This window comes from Giraffa tippelskirchi, chromosome 12 (assembly GCF_054371585.1).
Source record: "Giraffa tippelskirchi isolate mGirTip1 chromosome 12, T2T-mGirTip1v1.2.pri, whole genome shotgun sequence".
NCBI lineage: Eukaryota > Metazoa > Chordata > Mammalia > Artiodactyla > Giraffidae > Giraffa > Giraffa tippelskirchi.
Genome location: NC_137286.1, coordinates 87,942,540 through 87,964,696, shown reverse-complemented (window position 1 = coordinate 87,964,696; position 22,157 = coordinate 87,942,540). Strand labels below are relative to the sequence as shown.

The following is a 22,157-nucleotide window of genomic DNA, read 5'->3' as shown; positions in this document are numbered from 1 at the left end:
AATCCCTGGTCCGGGAAGATCCCACATGCCTTGGAGCAATGAAGCCCATGTAGCACAGCTCCTGGGCCTGAGTGCTACAAATACTGAAGCCCTTGCCCCTAGCGCCCGTGGTCTTCAACAAGAGAAGCCATTGCAGTGAGAAGTCCGTGCACTGCAACTAGAGAACAGCCCCTGCTCTCTGCAACTAGAGAAAGCCCTCACAAAGTAACAAAGACCCAGTGCAACCAAAAATTAAAGAAACAAACAAACAAACAAACATGCAATGACCATGATGGAACAAAGACCGGAAATCTTCCCTCGGATGTTACATAAGCATCTGGGCTCTTGAGAAACTCTAGGGAGGGAGCAAGTCTCTCCACCATATGACAGATTTTTCTTGCCACTTATTCCAGTGGGAATACCAAGTCCAACTTAATTTACTTTAGAGAAAAATTTAGAAAAATAAGGTAACTTTGTTATGGTAACAGAATTATGGAGAAAATTCAATACCAGCCATACAGGATTTTTTTTCTAGGTCTTTTAGCCTTCTTTTTAATCAACTAGTCCATGGGGAAATGTGGAGAAGGCAATGGCACCCCACTCCAGTACTCTTGCCTGGAAAATCCCATGAACAGAAGAGCCTGGTAGGCTGCAGTCCATGGGGTCGCGAAGAGTCGGACATGACTGAGCGACTTCACTTTCACTTTTCACTTTCATGCATTGGAGAAGGAAATGGCAACCCACTCCAGTGTTCTTGCCTGGAGAATCCCAGGGACGGGAGAGCCTGGTGGGCTGCCGTCTATGGGGTCACACAGAGTCGGACATGACTGAAGCGACTTAGCAGCAGCAGCAGCCATGGGGAAATGACTTGAGGTATTGTCTACACTGGGCTAGGAGACTCCCGTGGAAACTAATGCAGTGTCAGGCATGAAACACTGAAGGGTCAGCTCTGGGAAGCAGGTGTGAAAAGTATAAGATGTGGCTAATGGCTTGAGATACAAAGGTAGTAAAATATGAAGAATTCTCCCAGGGCAATTGGTGAGCCTTTGTGGATCTTAGGGTAACAGAAGCAGGGGTGAAAATGAAGTGAAAGTGTTAATCGCTCATTCTTGTTTGACTTTTTGTGACCCCATGGACTGTAGCCCACCAGGCTCCTCTGTCCATAGATTTCCCAGGCAAGAATACGGAAGTGGGTTAGCATTCCCTTCTCCAGGAGATCATCCCGATGCAGGGGTTGAACCAGGGTCTCCTGCATTGCAGGCAGATTCTTACCGTCTGAGCTACCAGGGAAGCCCTGAGGCAGGGGTAGAAGAAGAGACTGAAAACTGGGTTGAGATCACAGTGAAGAACACTTTCAATGTTGACTAAGACGCTGAACTTTGGACACACTAACTGTCCCCGAACATGGGGTCATCTTAGCTGAATGTCATCCTCTTTTGTAGGATGGCATTTAAACCACACCCCACAGCCACGTGAATAGTTACAATTTTTACGAAGTGCCTAAAACATATGAAACACAGGACTAGGTCCTGGGGAGGAAGCAACATGAGGGAAGGAATTCAGAAATGAATAAGGTCCCCTGGAGCCACAATCTAGTGGGCAAAACAGAATACCAACAACTTAATATTTTTAGCCCTAATGCAAATAACTGTTCGCCACTGCACTCATGTGAGACGTCAGATCTTTATGTATACCACGTTTTCGTCATGAAAATAGACCACAAACAGGTGCAGCTTCCGGTTCTACTTGTCCAGCTAAGGGCGTCTTCAAAGAGGAAAAGCAGGACCTGTGTAATAAAGACAGAGGAGGAGGAGGACTTGGGGACAAGAATTTCTCATTATCTGTCAGAGAGGGGCACAGTCCCTCATCCTAACATCTCCGTAGAACACGCTGATCCTGGGGATCAGGGTTTGCCTGAAGCTGTGAGACTGCTGTGTCTCTATCTTTTGTCTTACCTGCTTTGGTCCCTTACAGGTAAAGAGGCTCTTTCAGGGTGTGGCATCTCTGTGAGCCTCACAAAGCTCTGATCTGAACGTGGCAGGGCTCTTCTTCCTTCTGAATGGGGGACGTGCAACAAACAACCCTAAAACTGGGCTGTGGCACCCCTAAATGAAAGCAAAAGCGAGCAAGATTTATTAAAATTTAAGAAACTAAAACCCGGGGGTCGCAGCCCCTCTCTTAGTGTATTGCTCTTATTTGGTCGTTTACTCCAGAGAAGTATCACACTATGACAGCGGATTTTCTTTTTTGTTTTTAAAACTTTTTTTTTTTTTAACCGAGCCACTAGGCATGTGGGATCTTAGTTCCCCAACCAGGGATTGAACTCACATCCCCTGCATTGGAAACACAGAGTCTTAACCATGGACCATCAGGAAAGCTTCGTGATAGTAGATTTTCAATACATATGTTTGTATTTATTATAAAATATAATAAAATAATTTATATTGTATATTGTATAAACTAGTTGGGAATGTATTTATATACAATAAAATATAAAAATATTTTATTATGGTACGATAAGACCATCCTCAAGAAAAAGAAATGCAAAAAAGGAAAATGGCTGTCTGAGGAGGCCTTACAAATAGCTGCGAGAAGACAAGCAAAAAGCAAAGGAGAAAAGGAAAGATATACCCATTTGAATGCAGAGTTCCAAAGAATAGCAAGGAGAGATAAGAAAGCCTTCCTCAGTGATCAGTGCAAAGAAATAGAGGAAAACAATAGAATGGGTAAGACTAGAGATCTCTTCAAGAAAATTAGAGATACCAAGGGAACATTTCATGCAAAGATGGGCTCAATAAAGGACAGAAATGGTATGGACCTAACAGAAGCAGAAGATATTAAGAAGAGGTGGCAAGAATACACAGAAGAACTATACAAAAAACATCTTCATGACCCAGATAATCACGATGGTGTGATCACTCACCTAGAGCCAGACATCCTGGAATGTGAAGTCAAGTGGGCCTTAGGAAGCATCACTAGGAACAAAGCTATTGGAGGTGATGGAATTCCAGTTGAGCTATTTCAAAGCCTAAAAAATGATGCTGTGAAAGTGCTTCACTCAATATGCCAGCAAATTTGGAAAACTCAGCAGTGGCCACAGGACTGGAAAAGGTCAGTTTTCATTCCAATCCCAAAGAAAGGCAATGCCAAAGAATGCTCAAACTACTGCACAATTGCACTCATCTCACACGCTAGTAAAGTAATGCTCAAAATTCTCCAAGCCAGGCTTCAGCAATACATGAACCGTGAACTTCCAGATGTTCAAGCTGGTTTTAGAAAAGGCAGAGGAGCCAGAGATCAAATTGCCAACATCTGCTGGATCATCGAAAAAGCAAGAGAATTCGAGAAAAACATCTATTTCTGCTTTATTGACTATGCCAAAGCCTTTGACTGTGTGGATCACAATAAACTGTGGAAAATTCTTCAAGAGATGGGAATAACAGACCACCAGACCCGTCTCTTGAGAAACCTGTAGGCAGGTCAGGAAGCAACAGTTAGAACTGGAGATGGAACAACAGACTGGTTCCAAATAGGAAAAGGAGTACGTCAAGGATGTATATTGTCACCCTACTTATTTAACTTATATGCAGAGTACATCATGAGAAACACTGGGCTGGAGGAAGCACAAGCTGGAATCAAGATTGCCGGGAGAAATGTCAATCACCTCAGATATGCAGATGACACCACCCTTATGGCAGAAAGTGAAAAAGAACTAAAGAGCTTCTTGATGAAAGTGAAAGAGGAGAGTGAAAAAGTTGGCTTAAAGCTCAACATTCAGAAAACTAAGATCATGGCATCTGGTCCCATCACTTCATGGCAGATAGATGGGGAAACAGTAGAAACAGTGTCAGACTTTATTTTTTTGGGCTCCAAAATCACTGCAGATGGTGACTGCAGCCATGAAATTAAAAGACGCTTACTCCTTGGAAGGAAAGTTATGACCAACCTAGATAGCATATTAAAAAGCAGAGACATTACTTTGTCAACAAAGGTCCGTATAGTCAAGGCTATGGTTTTTCCAGTGGTCATGTATCGATGTGAGAGTTCGACTATAAAGAAAGCTGACCACTGAAGAATTGATGGTTTTGAACTGTGGTGTTGGAGAAGACTCTTGAGAGTCCCTTGGACTGCAAGGAGATCCAACCAGTCCATTCTAAAGCAGATCAGTCCTGGGTGTTCATTGGAAGGACTGATGTTGAGGCTGAAACTCCAATACTTTGGCCACCTGATGCAAAGAGCTGACTCATTTGAAAAGACCCTGATGCTGGGAAAGATTGGGGGTGGGAGGATAAGGGGACAACAGAGGATGAGATGGTTGGATGGCATCACCAACTCAAAGGACATGAGTTTGGGGGAACTCCGGGAGTTGGTGATGGACAGGGAGGCCTGGGGTTGCAAAGAGTTGGACAGGACAGAGTGACTGAACTGAACTGGGTGAACTGAATGAATGAATGAATGAATGTGTGAGTGCTCAGTTGTGTCCGACTCTTTGCAACCCCATGGACTATAGCCTGCCAGGCTCCTCTGTCCATGGAAATTTCCAGGCAAAAATACTGGAGTGGGTTGCCATTCCCTTCTCCAGGGGATCTTCCCGACCCAGGGATTGCACCCATGTCTCCTGCATTGGCAGGTTCATTCTTTACCACCGCGCCACCTGGGAAGCTAACATAACCTTTACTATTGAAACTACGTTTCCCTTTTCAGTCTGTTTTGACTGAATATTCAAAAATCTTGGAATCCAGTCTCACCCAGAGTCACTTGGCATGAAGTATAAATCAAAGAAAATGGCAAGTCGCCCAGTCTTTGTTAACCATTTTTTAAGGATATAATTCAGTGGCATTTAGTACACTTGTAATAATGTGCAACCGGTTATCAGCACCATCCATTTCCAGAACTTTCTCAGCATCCTAAACGGATGCTCCGTACACATGAAACAATGCCCCCCCTCTCCCTCCCCCAGGACCTAGTACCCTCTGTCCTACTTTCTGTCTCCATGAATTTGCCTATTCTAGCTTCTGCATGCAAATGAAATCATACAAATTTGGGGTTTTGTGGATTTTAAAAAAAAAGTGGGTATCTTTCAGGCAGAGAGACAGGAGGAAAAGGAAGGGAGACAAGCCAAATGCCTCTTTCCTTGGCTCTTTCACTCCCCAGCGCGTGTGCTGGCTTCACTCCCACATAGGATGGTCCCTCCTTCCCTGCACGTCTGGGTGGCGATGGTGCCCATGAGGCTCCTCCTTGCAGCCCCTTCTGCTATTCATCTCAGCTCGTTTCGCATCCTTCCTGTTCTGCAAGAGGCTGATTTCCCCTTGGCTGCCTCTGTCAGCTGAGCTCAAAAGCAGAGTCGCCTCTCTCTTGCTGGCACAAATCCCTTCTTGTGCAGCCTGGCTGGGTTGGGGCGGGTGGATGCCAGGCTTCTAGTCCCTCTGAGGGCGCCCTGGCCACAAAGGAACTTTGTGTGTGTGACCACCAGGAGCTGGCGGGAGCCCGGCTGGCTGAAGCGGTGAGTCGTTCCTGGTACTCGCTCTCACTGCCCTTGAGACCTGAGACCTGGGGCCTGGGGGGCACTGCGACCCGGAAGACGACCTTCTCTAGGAAAAATAAAAGCTGCCTCTGCTTCTCCTGCGTGGTTCGTGGTTTGTAATTACCTGTGACTTTCATAGGACTGACTGGTCGATGAGGCAGTCTTGGAAAGACTATTCCTCAGCATTTAGTGCCTGGGAAATTCTACTTCCAGATTCCTGGGGGTTAGGGGGTGGTGGGGAGAAGGGAAGGGTGAATAGAGCAGATTTCCATGAGTATTCCTAATTCGGAAAATCTGGGAACTTCCCTGGTGTCCAGTGGTTAAGAATCTGCCTTCCAGTGCCAGGGATTCATGTTCGATTCCTGGTCCGGGATCTAAGATCGCACATGCTGTGCCAGGCAACTAAGCCAGCAGCATGATACAACAAAGACCCAGCACAGCCAAAAAAAAAAGAAAGAAAGAAAGAAAAAGAAAATCTGTCCTCTAACTTTCTTAGTTCTAGAGATACTCTTCCAGAATGTGGGCCTCCTCTGTCAGTGACTAGACATTGAATGTGGATATTCAGATTTATAGGATGCCCCTCACAGCAGTGCATAGGCCAGTCTATTTACCTCTCTGTGAAAGTGTTAGTTGCTCAGTCGTGTCTGACTCTTTTCAACCCCAACCGTAGCCCACCAGGCTCCTCTGTCCATGGAATTCTCCAGGGAAGAATCCTGGAGTGGGTTGCCATTCCCTTTTAAATCCAGGGACTGAACCTAGGTCTCCTTCATTGCAGCCAGATTCTTCACCATCTGAGCCACCAGGGAAGCCCATATACCTCTCTACCTGTTAGTAAAGATGATTTCAAAGTGGCTTCAGAGGGAACTGACCAAACCATACCATCTTGGTCTAAAATCTCCTAGTCTCCCTACAAGAAGGCTGTCCTTACCTGGGACTCTGTGCAGTCTACCACCAACTCAGTTTATTTGTTTTTTGCTTTGTTGTTTTGACTAGTAGACTCTCTGATTTACTTTGCATGATACTGGCCCCCTTCATTTCATTCTTTTTCTGTGTCTTGCTAGTGACTGGGTGGCAACTGGATACACAGTTTCATGTTAGATACCTGCCTTCAAAGCCTGACTCTGCTACTTCCTAGCTGTGTGACCTGGGGCAAGTAACTTAACCTAGCTTAGCCACAGATCCCTCTGTGAAAAGGGAACAAATGATTTGTTATTCTCAGGGATGTTGCTAGAATTGCTGAAAATAATTAGGAAAAGTGCCTGCCACATAGCAGACTCAGATGTTAGTACGCACCCTATACTCTTTTCCTTCTTGATTTAATTTAATGCAAACTATTCCCAGCCGGCCTTTAGTGGACTTGAGTTCCTGGGACAGAACCCTAAGTGTCCCGAGTTCTTTCAGGTCAGGCCAATCTAGGCTCGGCAAGAGTGCAGTGTGTGCTAAGACGCTTCAGTCGTGTAGGAGTCTTCATAACTCTATGAACTGTAGCCTGCCAGGCTCCTCTGTCCATGGGATTTGCCAGGCAGAAATACTGGAATGGATTGGCATCGCCTCCTCCAGGGGATCGTCCCAACGCAAGGATCCAACTGGGTCTCTTATGTGTCCTACACTGGCAGGCGGTTTCTCTACCACTCAGGCCACCTCCTCAAAACAAGCGGGTAATTGATAGCACGCACTCATTTGGCTCGTGATCCTGGTTCCCACTTAGGGCTTCATTCAAGAAGCCACGTCTACGCGGCGCTGCCCCTTAACTACTCCACGCCAGGCTGCACCTAGGAGGGGGGTGTTCCGAAGAGACACCCGGCAAATAAAGCCCCAAATACCTGCGACGTGGTTTCACAACCTGGAATTGACAAAGGGCAAAGCCAAGGAACCTAAAAGGAGTGCGATGCGGGTTTGGTTTTACCGAGCAGAAGGGCCTCTTCTAAGCAAGCCAGGACTGGCTCACCTGTGTGTTGTTACCCGGGCAGGTAACTGGGAGATTCTTTCCCCAAGAGACGCTGGGGGCGCTGCTGGAGCGCGCTGAAGTTCCCTGGGGGTGGCGTGGGACGTGATGCATTCGGCCGTAGGAACTGTCAGGGCTTGGGTTTCTATTTGTGAAAACTTTCTGTATTGGTTGGTTGCTTCTCCGCAGCCTCCCCCGCGATGCGCGTGCTCCCCGCGGCACAGCTGTGATGGGATTCTCAACCCCGGCTGCCAGCGGACAAGGACGATTAGGTTGGACGGATGCTGACCGTGGCGTCCTCCGGGTGGGGTTCCGCGGGGTGCAGCCCACTGAGGTCAGAGAGACGTGGCTCGCGCTCCGGGTAAGTTGCAGGCCCCCGCTGGGCCCACAGCTTGCAGCGCAGACTTGAATCCAAATTGCTAAGATCATCATTTCAGGCAGTTGTACTCATGCTAGAGACCACCCGTCTGGGACTCTGGGGTTGGGCGTGGACGTCCGCCAGGTCTGTGATGATCTCGTTTCGACCCCGGAAAGCGCGGTTGCATCCGAGTCCCCCGCGAGGGGTAGGGCGGGGTTTCCGGAGGCAACCAGGAGGGGAAAGGGGTGGGGCGCACAGCTGCTCCGGCCGACCCCAGCCCGCGCCACCCAGGGCCCGGGGTCGAGAGGAGGGCAGGGGGCTCGCGTTCCTTCCCGCTCGCCTCCCTGTCGCCTCCCAGCGAGCAGCAGGCCGGGAAGTGGCGTTCCGCTCCGCTGGGGGAGTTTCTCGGATTTGCTGCGGGACCCCGGGATATTTTTGGTTGGCGCGGGGAGATGGGGGCGGGGGGCGGCGTCAGGACGCCGCTTCCCCCTCGTCGCCCCCTCTGTCGGTCGCTGGGGGGCGCAGTGACCTCGCAACGCCGCTCGGAGCCGGGCCCAGTGGCTTTTCGGCCGCTGGGGTGAGCGGAACCAGACCCGGGACGCCAGGACCGCGGGAGGCGGGGGAGGGCGAGGAGGGTGGTGGGAGGGATGCCAGAGAGGCGTGCGCAGAGCGGAGAGTGCGGGGGGGACCCCAAGGTAGGTCAGGGCAGTGCTGAGTCCTCCCCACCCCGGGAGGTCTTTGCGGAATTGACTTGCAAAGGGATGTGCTCCGGGGTTGGGGGGAAAACCCTGTGCTCGGCTTGGGTCCGGAGGGGCGCAGGAGCCGGACCGCCAGGCACGGAGGGCGCAGAGCGACTCTTCCGTGAGCGCAGAGCCTGAAGCAGTCCCGGACGCCGGGTGGCTTTTCTCGGTTCCACAAAAGCGCGTACGCAGATGGCGAGGGCCCCCCGGAGGACCACCTCCCCAACACGCCCCAACAAACTGGTGGCACAGCCACTTTCTGCGGCTTAACCGAAATAGGTGAGAGCCCGAGAGCGGCGCACCGGCTTCGGCCGAGCGCCAGGTGTGGGATCCACCTGCCGAGATTGCGGCGGGGACGCGCCGGCTGCGTTTCACCCTCACCCCACCTGCCCGGTGACCGCGCGGGAGGTTTGCTACCGAGCTCCTGCGGAGTTGATGCTGTCAGGTTGGAGAATGTAGAGAACCTTCCGAAGAGGGGTCATTTAGCCTCAATGGGAATGAAGACCGAAAGGAAGGGGGATGATCAAGCGCTGCCCAGTGTTATGGCAGTGCAATTTAGAAGGATCTTTAAATAGGCTTGCAGGCAAAAGTGCAAAGGACTGGGGGTCGGCCGACTTGGGTGTCTTGGATCCTGTCCTGAAGTCGAAGAGCAGGGAGGTCTCGGCAAGTCAGGAAACCTCGTGAACTTCAGTTTGCTCGCGTGAGACGTGGGAGGATCGGAGGTGCTCCACCTCCCTGGGTGGTTTGGAAGATAGCGGAGGGAGGGTGGTGTTTTGAAAAGCATCTGTGGTTTCTACAAATTTAGCATTGCAGACCACACCTCCTTCCTGGCACCTAACCGAACCTTGCTTGTAGCGGAGATAAGGCAGGACCTTCTTAGCAGCGCTGGAGTTTTCCTGGTTACCTGCCAGGGTGAGATGTGTCTATTTCTCAATCTCTTGTTGAAATTTCTCTCCACGGCACAGGCGCCAGTTACACTGCCCAACAGAATGTGACATCAGGGCACGGGAACTTTGCTTGGTTCATAACTCCTTTAGGGCGTGTACAAAGTGGGGGCGGTGCTCGGAGAGTTGAGGCAGGTTGAAAGTCGTTGTTGTGGCGGCTGGAGGAGGGCTTAGAGGTTTTTTTTAAGAAAAATTTTATTTATTTATTTATGGCTTTGCGGGGGTCTTCCTGTGTGCAAGCTTTCTTTAGTTGCAGCTAGTCGGGGCTACTCTTTGCTTATTTTCGCTGCGTTTGGGGGCTTCTCATTGCAGTGACTTGTCTAGTTGCAGAGCACGGGGCTCTAGAGCACAGACTCAGTAGCTGTGGCCCGCTGAACTTAATTGCCACGTGGCATGTGGGATCTTTCCCCATCAGGGATCCAACCGGGCTTCCTTCATTGTCAGGGAGATTCTTTACCACCGTGCCACCCGAGAAGCCCCTGGGAGGTTAGATTTGATTGGGCATGTTCACTGGGAGATCAGTTAGCTCCAAAAACATTTTCTGAAGTTGGAGTTCTTGTTTTCTGATGGGAAAATTCTGTCAGAGCCAAGGGTAGACATCCAAGAATAAGCATTTTAATTCGAATGTCTTCAGAGGAAGAAAAGAGCTCTGTAAATGTTTCCTACACAAGTCACACACAGCACACGATAATAGCAGGGAGGAATCTGAATAGTTTCTCTTATTACTAATTTTAGATTCATATTTCTAATACTGAAAGAGATTTGCATGGTTGGTTGCCTTAAAATTTAAGCAGTACTTTTTAGATAAGCATGTCCAGCCTTCCAGAGATTATAAACGTGAGCAATACTAGAGCCCTTCTGTCATATTTTATCTTTTTATGATACCAAATAGGACCTCTGATTGGCTTTTCCATTTTAACTAAAAGGAGTTGAAGGATGACTCATTTAAGAGTTTGGGAGATACAACTGAGACTGTCTTAAACACAACTGTAAATTCTTATAAAATAACCCTGATGGTGATAATAAAGCCAACCTTTAGGCTATTGTGTGCCAGACTCAGATATGCATATTACAATCCATTTAGTTTTCACAACAATCTGTAAAGAAACTGAAGCACAGAGAGGTTGAGTGCCTTGCTCAAGGTCACACAGTTAGCAATGAGTAATTTCTCTTCAGTTGGCATTTGATTGGTACTTTTTTTTTTTTTTTGTCTTAACGTCTGCACTGGGTTTTCTCCCAGCCCGGGTGAGAGAGACTGAAGGCTTTGGAGCAGGGATCCTGGATTCTGAACGAGTTGCCAAATTGCTGTGTGGTCTTTACTTTTTTTTATTGTTTTTTTGGCTGTGCTGGGTCTTCACTGCTGCTCGCCGGCTTTCTCTAGCTGAGATGAGCGGGGACCGCTCTTGGTTGCGGTGCGTAGGTTCTCCTTGCGGTGGCTTCTTCTGTTGCCTGAGCATGCGCTCTAGGGCTCACGGCTTCAGTAATTGTGGCCCTTGGGCTCAATAGTTGTGGCGTATGGGCCTACCTAGTTGCTTCGGGGCTTGTGGCATCTTTCCGGATCAGGAGTCCAACCTGTGTCTGCTGCATTGGCAGGCAGATTCTATACCACTGAGCCACCAGGGAAGCCCTGCAGTGTGGTCTTTACTTCCTTTTTCTGAGCCTCAGTTTTCTCATGCACAAAACAGTGATAATAATCCTGTTTTGAGTGAATGCTTTATTTCTCACTGGAACATGGAGTGTGAACTGGAAAGAAATACTTCTCAGCGTAAAGGGAAGTTTCAGAGTCCTGTTTTAGTCAGCTGTAACAAATGACTGGCAGATGGCAAATAAGTAAAACCTGGAGGAAACTACACACAATGTGATTTGCCCAGCAATTATGTTTGAAAATTGTTTTATAAAAAATCTTTAGTTCTTTTCTTAGATCCTTAGCATTACCATCATTAAAAGAGATAAACGCAAATGAGACCTCAAACGTTTTCTGGCAGGTAACATTGAATGGCACCCAGGGCCAACACGTGCTTTTCTGAGGTTGATTTCAGGTGATGAAAATTGGAGGGTGGAGGGTTTTATTTCTTTTAATCCTTATATTCTTCTACATTCTTTTATTCCAACAAGCTATAGTGGGTCAGAGAACAACAAAGTCCTGAAAATATATATAAGTTATTCCTGTGATCTCTCCTGTTTGGAAATTGAGGACAGCCACTTTAAATCTGGCAGGTGAGGAAACTTGAACTCTGAATATAGTTACTTTTAAGGGCATTTTTTTTTTTAAGTTTGCTTTTTTTTTTTTTATGTGGACCATTTTTAAAGTCTTTATTGAATTTGTTATAATATTGTTTCTGTTTTATGTTTTGTTTTTTTGGCCTGGAGGCATGTGGGATTTTAGCTCCCCAACCAGGGATGAACCCACATCCCCTGCACTGGAAGGTGCCCTGCACTAGGCAACCAGGGAAGCCCCAAGGGTACTTGAAACAATATGGTTCAATTGTCAAATCATTTGAACTGTCTATGACTTACAGAAGATCTTTTTCGGGGGCTGGGGTTCTCCCTCTTAATTTAGACTTTGGTCTCTATGGAATTTGGGCTGGGAGGAGGTCACCGTGTCAGTGTTACTGATGTTACTGGGCTCACAGCAGCTACTCCATGCTTGGTGAGTGTTGACCTTCTGGAGAGATGGTTAGGTCCATGAGATCTAAAGGTCTTCCCTTCACCCCTGTGCTGTTGTGGTAAGAATGTGGACTTGGAGCAAGACTAGCCTGGGTGGGAAACTGGCTCCATTGACTAACTGTGCCTCAGTTTCTCTTCTGTAAGATAAAGATGGTGTGGTAATACCTACCTCATAGGTTGTTAGGAGGATCGAGTGTACCTGTATGTGTTTAGAAAGCTTAGACCCGTGTCAGGCACGTAGTAAACGCCATCTGAGAGTTAGTAATGAATGACTGCTGATGGGTAAGCAATCAGAGGCTAAGTGCTATGAACAAAGTGGGGCAGTAAGTGGGGAAAGTGTACGCTTGTAGGGATGCAGCTTTTCAAAGGGTGATGGGGAATGTCTCAATCCAAAGGTAAATTTGAATAAGATTGGGATGGGGGTGGGTAGAGGAGGATAGAAGGGTATAGGGTGCAGAGGGGTATAGAGGCATAGGGTTGTAGAGGTGGTAGGTAAGGAGGACAGAGAGGTAATTTAGGGACACAGAAAGACATAGCACATGTTGAAGGTTTTTTTTTTTTTTTAACTTGGGAATTGTCTTATGGAAAATTGCAAACATTAAGTAGAGAGAACAGTCCATGTGCCCTCCTCCCATCTTCAACAGTCATCAGTGTGGCCCATTGTGTTTCATCCATATCCCTCCCTGGACCTTCCTGCTGTATTATTTTAAAGCACATTCAAGAAATTCTATCAATTAATTCTAAATCCTTCTGTATATATTTCTGAAAGATAGGCACTTAACCAAACATGACCATGGTACTTAACCTCTCTGACTTTGCTGTCCCATCTGTAAACTGGGATCAGTAGAAGCTCCTCTGCGGTGCTGGTGTAAAGAGAAGGGTGGATGCCTGGAAGCCTCAGTGAAGACAAACAATGCCCCAGTACTCAGCCATCACGCCATGGTGTTGTCGTTCCCAGCCCTTGGGGTTTTTTTTCTGCATAGTTCAGTCGTGCCATCCTCACTTCTTGCTCTCTGCCTTCTCCATACTTACTTTAGGCACGTTTATTCCTGCTCCCTTTGTCTAGTCTCTATTTCCCCTTTTAACTTTCAGTTCCATTGTTCTCAGCCTGACTCACAGCTCGTGCTCCTTTGATGCCCGTGGTCCACAGAATAACAGCATCTCTAGTCTTTCTAGACCTTTTGGGAGGGAGATGGCCTTGGCCCATTTCATTGTTTCAACAGCATGATTGAGAGGCAGATAGAATTGACATAACATAAATTCACCCATTTGAAGTGTACAATCCAGTGGTTTTCGTATCTTCACAGATAGGTGCCAGCATTACCATAGTTGATTTGAAAGCATTTAGAACCTCAAAAGGATATTTTTACCTGCTGCCCCTATCTTCCCATCCCCCAAAGGAACTGCTAATGTACTTTCTGTTTCTATGGGTTTGCCTATTCTGGAAAATTTCGTTCATTCATAAAGGAATAAGAAATATTTTTTGTCAATGACTTCTTTCACTTAGTAGGGTGATTTCAGGGCTCAGTCATATTGTAACATGTATTAGTACTTCCCTTCTTACTATGGCTGAATGATGTTACACTGTATAACTGTCTGTCTGTCCAGTTGCTCAGTTGTGTTCAACTCTTTGTGACCCCATGGAATACAGCATGCCAGGCTTCCTTGTCCTTCACCATCTCCCGGAGTTTGGTCAAACTGATGTCCATCGAGTCAGTGATGCCATCCAACCATCTCATCCTCTGTCGTCCCCTTCTCCTCCTGCCCTCAGTCTTTCCCAGCATCAGGGTCTTTTCCAATGAATCGGCTCTTCACATCAGGTGGCCAGAGTAGCATCCTTTATTTATTGATCAATGGACATTTGGGTTGTTTCTACTTTTTAACTGTTCTGAACAATGCTGCCACTAACATTCATGTGTGTATAGAAATAACAAATCACTGTGTTGCGTAACAGATACTAGCACAGCGTTGTAGGTCACCTGTACTCCAAAAACAAATTTTAGAAGAGGAGATCAGACATTTGGTTGCCAGTGATGAAAGTGGAGGGGGAGGGGAGGGAAAACTGGATAAAGGCCGTTGAAGGTACAGACTTCCAGTGCTAGAGTTGTAATGTAAAACAGGATGAATATAATTAACACTGCTGTGTGTTATGTGTGAACGTTGTCAAGAGAGTAAATCCTGAGAGTTCTCATTCACAAGGAAAAATATTTCTTTCTCTTTGTTTAATTTTGTGACTTTATGAGAGGATGGATGTTCACTAAACTTGTGATAATGGGTTCATGATGTATGTAAATCAAATCATTATGCTGTACCCCTTAAACTCAAATATATCTCAATTTAAGAATATTTACAGGTAAGTTTTTTATGTTAACATATACTTTTGTTTCTCTTGGCTATGTAGCCAGGAATGGGATTGCTTGCTCAAATGGCAACTGTATGCTGAACCATTAGAAGAACTGTCAAACTGTTTTCTAATATGGCTCCCCACTTTATTGAATTGGCCAAAAAGTTCATCTGGATTTTTCCAACCCAATATTTTGCCCAAACATGGGAATCTAGCCATCTTTCAAGGAGAGGTACCTAGCCTTACTTTGGGTAAACTTTTATATGAATATTTTTCTAAGTCTTATTTAGTTATCTTGTTATATTCATGTATAAGTCTTTTTTGTTACTGATTTTTGTACTGATTTTGAGTAAAGCATTACTTGAGCTGTGGTCCCCAAAGTGGAAGTTATGTACCTTTAGGGTACAAGATGATTCATTGGAAAGCAAAGACAAAATGCTATGCTCTTGCATCTTTTCAGTAATGCTTTATAATTATACAGTGTATTTAGAGTATCTGTACACATGTAAAATTTACAAGTAAATAGTCTTATATTGGAGATGTAAATGCAAAGATTTTTTTTTTTTCAAATAGGAAGTCATATCATAAAATTCTGGGGCAACTGTTCTAAAGGCATGGGATCAAATATATGTAGCTGTGTGGTTCTTAATTCCATTCTTTGTGACACACCTGATGGGGAAATTCTTAAAATTACTTTGCTAAGGAAATTGAAAATATCCTGCTAGTTTCAGCCCACATGGAACACGTAAATACCAGGGGAAGGAGCTTTGCATCAGGTATCGGACTTTTGTTTTTGTTCTACTTCTGCTGATTGCTAATATACTTTGGGCGAGTCCTTTGATGGGCTGCATTTCAGTTCCTAGACTGGCCTAAGAACACCTGAAATATCGTGAATTTTCATTGTGCAGAATGAGAGTGTTAAGTGTGACATATGCAGTGACCACAGGAAGTCAGTCATTTGTGCATCTTGGGCAACCCTGAAGTCTTCTTAGGCAAGTATCTGGAGTTCCTTGACCTCTGCCCTAGCTGGGTCTTCCCCTTCCCACCCCACCCTGCTTTCTGTCCTTCCTCTGTGTTCTTCTGACAACAGACCTTCACAGGTAACGGTCACTGCCAAGGTTAAGTTGCCCAGAGAGGAGTTGGGTGACGCCACCAGCCACCACTGCAGTCTGATGCTGTTTCTTCCCTGTGCTCTTCTCCCAAGAACAGTGTGCAGCACATGCACGGTGAAGGTGCAGCTGTCTGAAAACTGCGCTTGACTGATTCCCGGCCCCTGACACGGAAGCCATGAAGTCTCATTATTGGGCATCTTGATGATTTCTGGGTGAGCTGTGATCGCTTGAGTCTGCAGATGTCCTGGGGGGATATGAGCCTTTGTTTAAAGTCAAAACACGAAGGGAAGTGGATACAGAAAGATAGGAAGAGGTTCTGGGGAACTGTTAACCAAAGGGCTCACGTGCCATGGTTCAAGATCATTTCACTCTCTGCTTGCTTTTGTCTCTTACTGGGCATGCTCACTAAGACACCATAACGTTGTAAGGAATGAATGTGACCTTTCACACGCAACTCCTGTTTGCGATTTCTCTTCTCTAACATCCTCTGTTCTAAGGAAATTGTTGGCAGCCGTTTTAGGTCGTGATCTCCAGTTTCTTCTACGGGGTGATGCCTGCTCTTGGATTCCTTTCTTAGGCGATAGAAATAGCCAATATAACCATGCTTGGGTACTGTTGGTGAGTTTGTTCATTCTTTTATTCATACACTCAGTGTATTTGTTGGGCATCTATTATGTGCCCCTGTTCTAGATACCAGGGGAAGAGCAGTGATCAAAATAAAACTTACACAGCTGATTCACTTCACTGTACAGCAGAAACTAACACAGCACTGTAAAGAAATTATTCTCCAATTAAAACAAACCCACAACCTGGGGACTTCCCTAGTGGCTAAGACTGCATTCCCAATGCAAGGGGCCCGGATTCAATCCCTGGTCAGGGAACTAGGTCCTAGACGCCCCAACAAAGGTCAAAGATCCTGTGTGCTGCAACTAAAACCAGGCGCAGCCAAATAAATTAATATTTTAAAAAACTGCCCTCAAAGATTTTACATTCTAGTGGGTGTTAGTCATTGAGGTTAAACAAAATGATTAGTGGTGAGGAGTAAGGAGAAAAAAATGGAGTTGCCAAGGGGGAGAGGAGCCATTAGGGAGGGGCAGTTGCCATTGTTTATAGGGTAGCCAGGGAGGCCTATCTGAGAAGGTAACATTTAGGATGAGTCTTTACTCTGATGCTCCCAGCTGTGTATTTGGGTACTAGTTAGTTCTGAGGCAGAGAAAACCCCAAATCCTAAACCTGACATATTTTGCTTATTCATGGGGTGTCTTTAAGATTGTTAGGGGTATTAACTGCTAAAGTTGTTTATCTACCATCAAAATGCTGGCTGCTTGGGCCTCCCTGGTGGCGCAGATGGTAAAGAATCTGCTTGTAATGCAGAAGACCTGGGTTTGATCCCTGGGTTGGGAAGATCCCCTGGTGAAGGGAATGGCAACCCACTCCACATTCTTGTCTGGAGAAGCCCATGGACAGAGGAACCTGGTGGGCTACAGTCCATGGGGTTGCAGAGAGTCGGACACAACTGAGCGACTAATACTGTGGTCTACTGGGCTTTTGTGAGGTCACACTAGAGGTCATGGTGGCTCAAAATGAGTCATCTCCCCCTCTTGCAAAGGTTGCATCTTTGGAGTGGATGTTGTACTCCAGCAGTGGCCCTAGTGATGCAGTCATTCTCAGTGGGATCACTGAGTCCAATGCACAGGGACCTTCCAGAATGATTTAGGGTGGGTGGGGGAAGTCCTGGAGTCTCTTCTTTGTCTAGGGCCTTTGCTGCTGCCCATGTGTTAACTAATAATCTGGCCCATGCCTACTCTCAAAAGGAAAAGCCCAGTAGAAATGACAGTAAGCTTTGCAACTAAATTTCTCTTCCTTTAATATGTGGCTGGAGATTGATTTTTATCTTTGCATATAAGCATCTCTGATCCAAAGGGAGATTGATTTTTATCTTTGCATATAAGCATCTCGGATCCAAAGGAGTTCATTTATGACAGTGGGAAGGACTTTGAGAAGATGCCAATCATTCCTTAGATTCATATTATCTACTGCCAGTCAGTACCTGAGAGGTGTCAATGTATGTGTTTAGTCCCTGTCTCCCCTCTGCCAGAATGTAGGCTACTGGAAGTCAGGAAGCTTATCTTAGTCACCACTGTTACCCCCGTGCTACCAAAACAAAAACAATGCCAGTCATGTAGTATATGCTAAATAAATATCTGTTTAGTTGAATAACAGATGGTAAACAGTGTGGCAGTAAGCAACATAACCAGCAACCATTTCTTGATATCTCACGAATTATCTGTTGCCCCAAAGATCAAGAGATGGAGATGGTATCTTATCACCAGGAACTGGACTTTGTTTCCAGTCATCTCTCTATCTTCTGTGTCCGTGTGCCTCTCGGGGAAACTCTTGCTCCTTAATGAGTGTCCAGCCTGGCTTGCCATCCTTTCTCTGCCACTACCCAGCTGTGACCTTAGATATAGCTTGAATTTCTGTGGTTCTATTCCTGCTCTAAAAAGTTCTTATTTTATAACCTGGCAAAGCCAAGATCTGCAGGCTCTTTGTGTGAAACAAGAACATCTTTCTAGAAGGAAGTAGAACAAGCACCTGCTTCTGAAAATTACTTTTTATAAGAAAGTCTGTTTTTGCTCAGTGCAGTTGTTTCCATATCTGAGAGGCTCATAAATAACATCATTCTCTTTGAATTATTAACTTTAATCTGTTTATAAAAACACAGGGCTCACACTATTACTTACCATATGATTTCTCAGCTATAATTGTCTCTCACACAGAAAACTAAATATGATGTGTAAAAATATGAGAATAAAACATGACTTACATAGCTTCATTCTTTTGGAAATAGTAAGATTATCATAGGCCATGGGCTCAGAACTAAAATTAGAACTAGTAAAAGAAAAGATATAATAAAATCAACAAAAAGCAATATGAATGAAGATGTTCATTGCTGTATATTTTATAGTAGTAAAAAACGGAAAATAAATTTTCATTAATAGGAATATGACTAAGAAAGTATGATACATTTATACCCTAAAAGTGGTAAGATAGTTAAAAAAAAGAGTATTTATCCTCAAGACATATTATTGAGAGAAAAAGAAAGTGTATTTAGCGTATGTCCGGTGTGATTGCATGTGTGTATAAAAAAGAAAACATGACATATCTTCTGATCTGACATATGTATGTTAATTCATAGAAGATCTGGAAGGAATAAAATGGTTGACAGTGTTATTTCTGGGGAAGAATTGGGGTTGGTGGGGCTTGGTGTGATGAGAAGGCCTCACTTTTTACTCTAGACTTCTGTGTTTGGGGCATTTTATACAACCATAGTCATGGGTGGGTTGTTTTTTTCTTTTTTTGGTAATTATAACATTTGAAATTATTGGAGAGGAAAAGATGTGTGACAGAGAGAAATTGGGACACAGGTGGGATTTGAGCTCAGGAGAAGGAAGATGACACACTTCAGATAGTGAGAGCTGGTGGTTATCACCAAATCCTGTGATATTTTGTGACTAGTGATTTGGAGCTTGTGCCGTGTTCTCAGGATGGCATATATATACACATTCAGCTCAGTTCAGTCGCTCAGTCATGTCCAACTCTTTGCAACTCCACGAACTGCAGCACGCCAGGCCTCTCTGTCCATCACCAACTCCCAAAGTTTACCCAAACTCATGTCCATTGACTCGGTGTACACACACACACACACACACACACACACACACACACACACACACACACACACACACACACACACACACACACACACACACACACACACACACACACACACACACATGTATGTATGTATGTATGTATGTCTCCTGCAGCAGTCTTCCTTGGTAGCTCAGTGGTAAAGAATCTTTATGCCAATGCAGGAGACGTGGGTTTGATTCCTGGTCTGGAAAAATCTCCTGGAGAAGGAAATGGCGAGCCACTTCAGTATTCTTGACTGGGAAATCCTATGGACAGAGGAGCCTGGTGGACTATAGTCCACGGGGTCACAAAGAATCGGACACAACTTAGTGACTGAACAACATGTCTCCTGCATCACTCCAAAAGCTGTGACCCAGAATGGAAGACCCCCAAATCAAGAAAACCCAAAGATTTTTACATTGCCTTTTTGGGTCTATCTGTAAGCACTGAGTGAGAAAAATTTCGTATCTTTAGGAAACAGGGACTCACTTCCATCTCTGATGAGAAGGTCTGCCATGATAGTAGAGCATTTGTATCAATCACAGAAGTCTTTTCTCTAGCTTGTAACTCTATTTTCATTTTGTTGGATTTGTTCATTCAGTCTGTGGCTTTTATTGAGCCCCCATCGGCCACTCTGAGACAAGGCCCCTGCTTTCCTGGAGCTTCTAGCCGGGGGTGGAGAGGTGGACAGGGATGACAGTAAGCAGCAGGAAGTGAGAACTACTGTGCTGAAGATGAAGCAAAGTGGTGTGGTAAGGTGTAATCAGGGAACTGTGTTAAAGGAGGTGATTAGAAAAGACTTGTTTGAGGAAGTCATTCATAAGCCCAGGAGTACATAAGACAGGAAGGTGTCTGATGTGTGGTCATTTGAGCAGAGAACGGTCCAAACAGAGGGACTAGAACAGAAGGTGAACAAGAGCTTGTGGGAGTCAAGAGCTTGCTTTGTAGCTGGGACTGACAGAGGGTGGACAGGCCAGAGAAGTCTGCAGGACAGGATCATGTTGTGCCTGGGGGACAAGGTAAGGATTTTGGATTTTATTCGGGATTTAATGGGACGCTATGATGGGAGTGGGAGTTGTCAACTTAAAAAAATGCAGAACATGAGAGTTACGAGTTAAGTTCTATTTTAGATAATTTTATTTATATATTTATTTTTAGCTGTGCTGGGTCTTTTTGCTGCACAGACTTTTCTCTAGTTGTGGCCCATGGGCTCAGGAGTTGAGTTCATGGGCTGTAGAGCACCGGCTCCGTGGTTGGGGCGCGCAGGCTTAGTTGCTCCGCAGCAGGTGGGATCTTCCCAGACCAAGGATCGAACTTGTGTCTCCTGCATTGGCAGGCGGATTCTTTACCACTGAGCCACCAGGGAAGCCTTTGAGTTAAGTTTCATTTGGGGTGAAATGTGGGGTCTCGCCCAGGAGACGGCACCTCTGATAGCTCTGAGAAACTGCTCCAAAGAGGCAGGGGGGAAGGTCGGTATATATGTGGTTTTAGTGATGGGAGAGTATATGCAATCAAGCACATATTTTTCCAAAAGTTTTCTGCTAGTCTCATGACTCTTTCTGCTAGTCACAAGGAATAGTCATCACCATGAAGGATTTTAGGGCTTTTCTAGATATGAGGAGACATACGAGTTGGCTCATAAAATCAGCTCCTGAAAATGTCTAACTATCTGAAGACCTATCCTGCTCATCCCCGGAACACAGGGTGCCTCATTTCTGCTCTCCACCCTGAGCTCCTTCAGGAGGTGTTGAAAATCAGTAGCTTCAGCGGCACATGTTTAATCCTTGTAGAAGTAGATGGCAAGTGCCAACTTGTAGTTGACAGGGTCAGGTAGGGGATTGATTTAGATTTATAAAAGATATCTCTGAATAACTTGATTATAAACAGGTAAGAGGAGAGTCAGGGAGACGATTGGAAAGATGGTGACTTAGACTAGGTGGTAGGTAGCTATAGATGTCAGCTTGTTGTTGTGTTCAGTCACGTCTGACTCTTTGTGACCCCATGGACTGTAACCTGCCAGGATCCTCTGTCCATGGGATTCTCCAGGCAAGAATACTGGAGTGGGTTGCCATTTCCTCCTCCGGGGATCTTCCCCACCCAGGGATCGAACCTGAGTCTCCTGCGTCTCCTGCATTGGCAGGCAGATTCTTGACCTCTGAGCTACCAGGGAAGTTCAGGAATAAGCTTGCTAGTGGGTTAAAGATGGAGAGCTCTGGAAGGTAGGGTCAAGATGACTCCTAAGACTTGAGACTTCAGCAACTGGGAGGTATGTTTCCTGAGATGGGGAAAACCAGGAAGGAGCAGATTTGGCTGGGGGTGGGGGGGTGCAGAAGTCAGTGTTTCTTTGGATATATTAGGTGTGATACCCCTAGACAAATGTCAAATAAGCATAGGATACACTAGTCTGGAGTTCAGGGGAGGTCAGGAATAGAGATCCATGTGGGAGTCACCTGTATACATAAAGATGATGTTTAAAGCCCTGGAACTTTATGAGGACCAGAGCCTCGGCTCATTGAAGTGTACCCGTAGACGTCACCCTTCATTTAGGCTCAGCGTCCAAGCAGACACCTTCATCGCTAAACCTTCCCCTTGCCAATCTCGCAGTGACTGTTGAAGGCTGAGCTTTACAACGTGAAGGACAGCGGAAGAGTGTTAGGAAGACACACGTGCTGGGCTGTCATTAGTGACAAGAGTGCTTCTCATCTGTGTCACTCTCCACATTGTAATCATTGCCTAATTCACTAATGCTAAAAATGGAGCTAAAAAGCTGAGTGGACCGTTTTAAAGACAGCATCTAGATCACAGTGTGTTCTTTAGATATTATAAGCAAATCATAAATTTTTATTGC

General features: G+C 45.7%; 2 protein-coding genes across 19 annotated transcripts in view; one reads left to right on the top strand and one right to left on the bottom strand.

Moving 5' to 3' along the window:
- Window positions 1-1,646: 1,646 nt before the first annotated feature.
- On the bottom strand, window positions 1,647-21,883 carry LOC145528631 (uncharacterized). Its single transcript, XM_081547284.1, has 7 exons — window positions 21,846-21,883; window positions 16,007-16,185; window positions 15,594-15,857; window positions 9,224-9,450; window positions 7,452-8,984; window positions 1,935-2,084; window positions 1,647-1,765 (listed from the first exon to the last, which is right to left on the bottom strand). Exons 1-5 carry the CDS (start codon window positions 21,881-21,883, stop codon window positions 7,896-7,898), a joined length of 1,797 nt encoding a protein of 598 aa, XP_081403410.1. The 3' UTR covers window positions 1,647-1,765; window positions 1,935-2,084; window positions 7,452-7,895.
- RUBCNL (rubicon like autophagy enhancer) overlaps window positions 7,419-22,157 on the top strand; it is a 40,139-nt gene continuing 25,400 nt past the window's right edge. Inside the window, exons 1-4 of one of the 18 annotated variants that reach the window (XM_081547387.1) lie at window positions 8,048-8,825; window positions 11,606-11,707; window positions 15,410-15,493; window positions 15,711-15,825. The gene's annotated coding sequence lies outside the window, so the exon portion shown is untranslated. Of the gene's footprint in view, window positions 7,810-8,009; window positions 8,826-9,351; window positions 9,459-11,605; window positions 11,708-15,357; window positions 15,494-15,705; window positions 15,826-22,157 lie in introns of those variants that run through there. The other 17 variants (XM_081547392.1, XM_081547394.1, XM_081547390.1 and 14 more) reach the window with 17 other exon arrangements.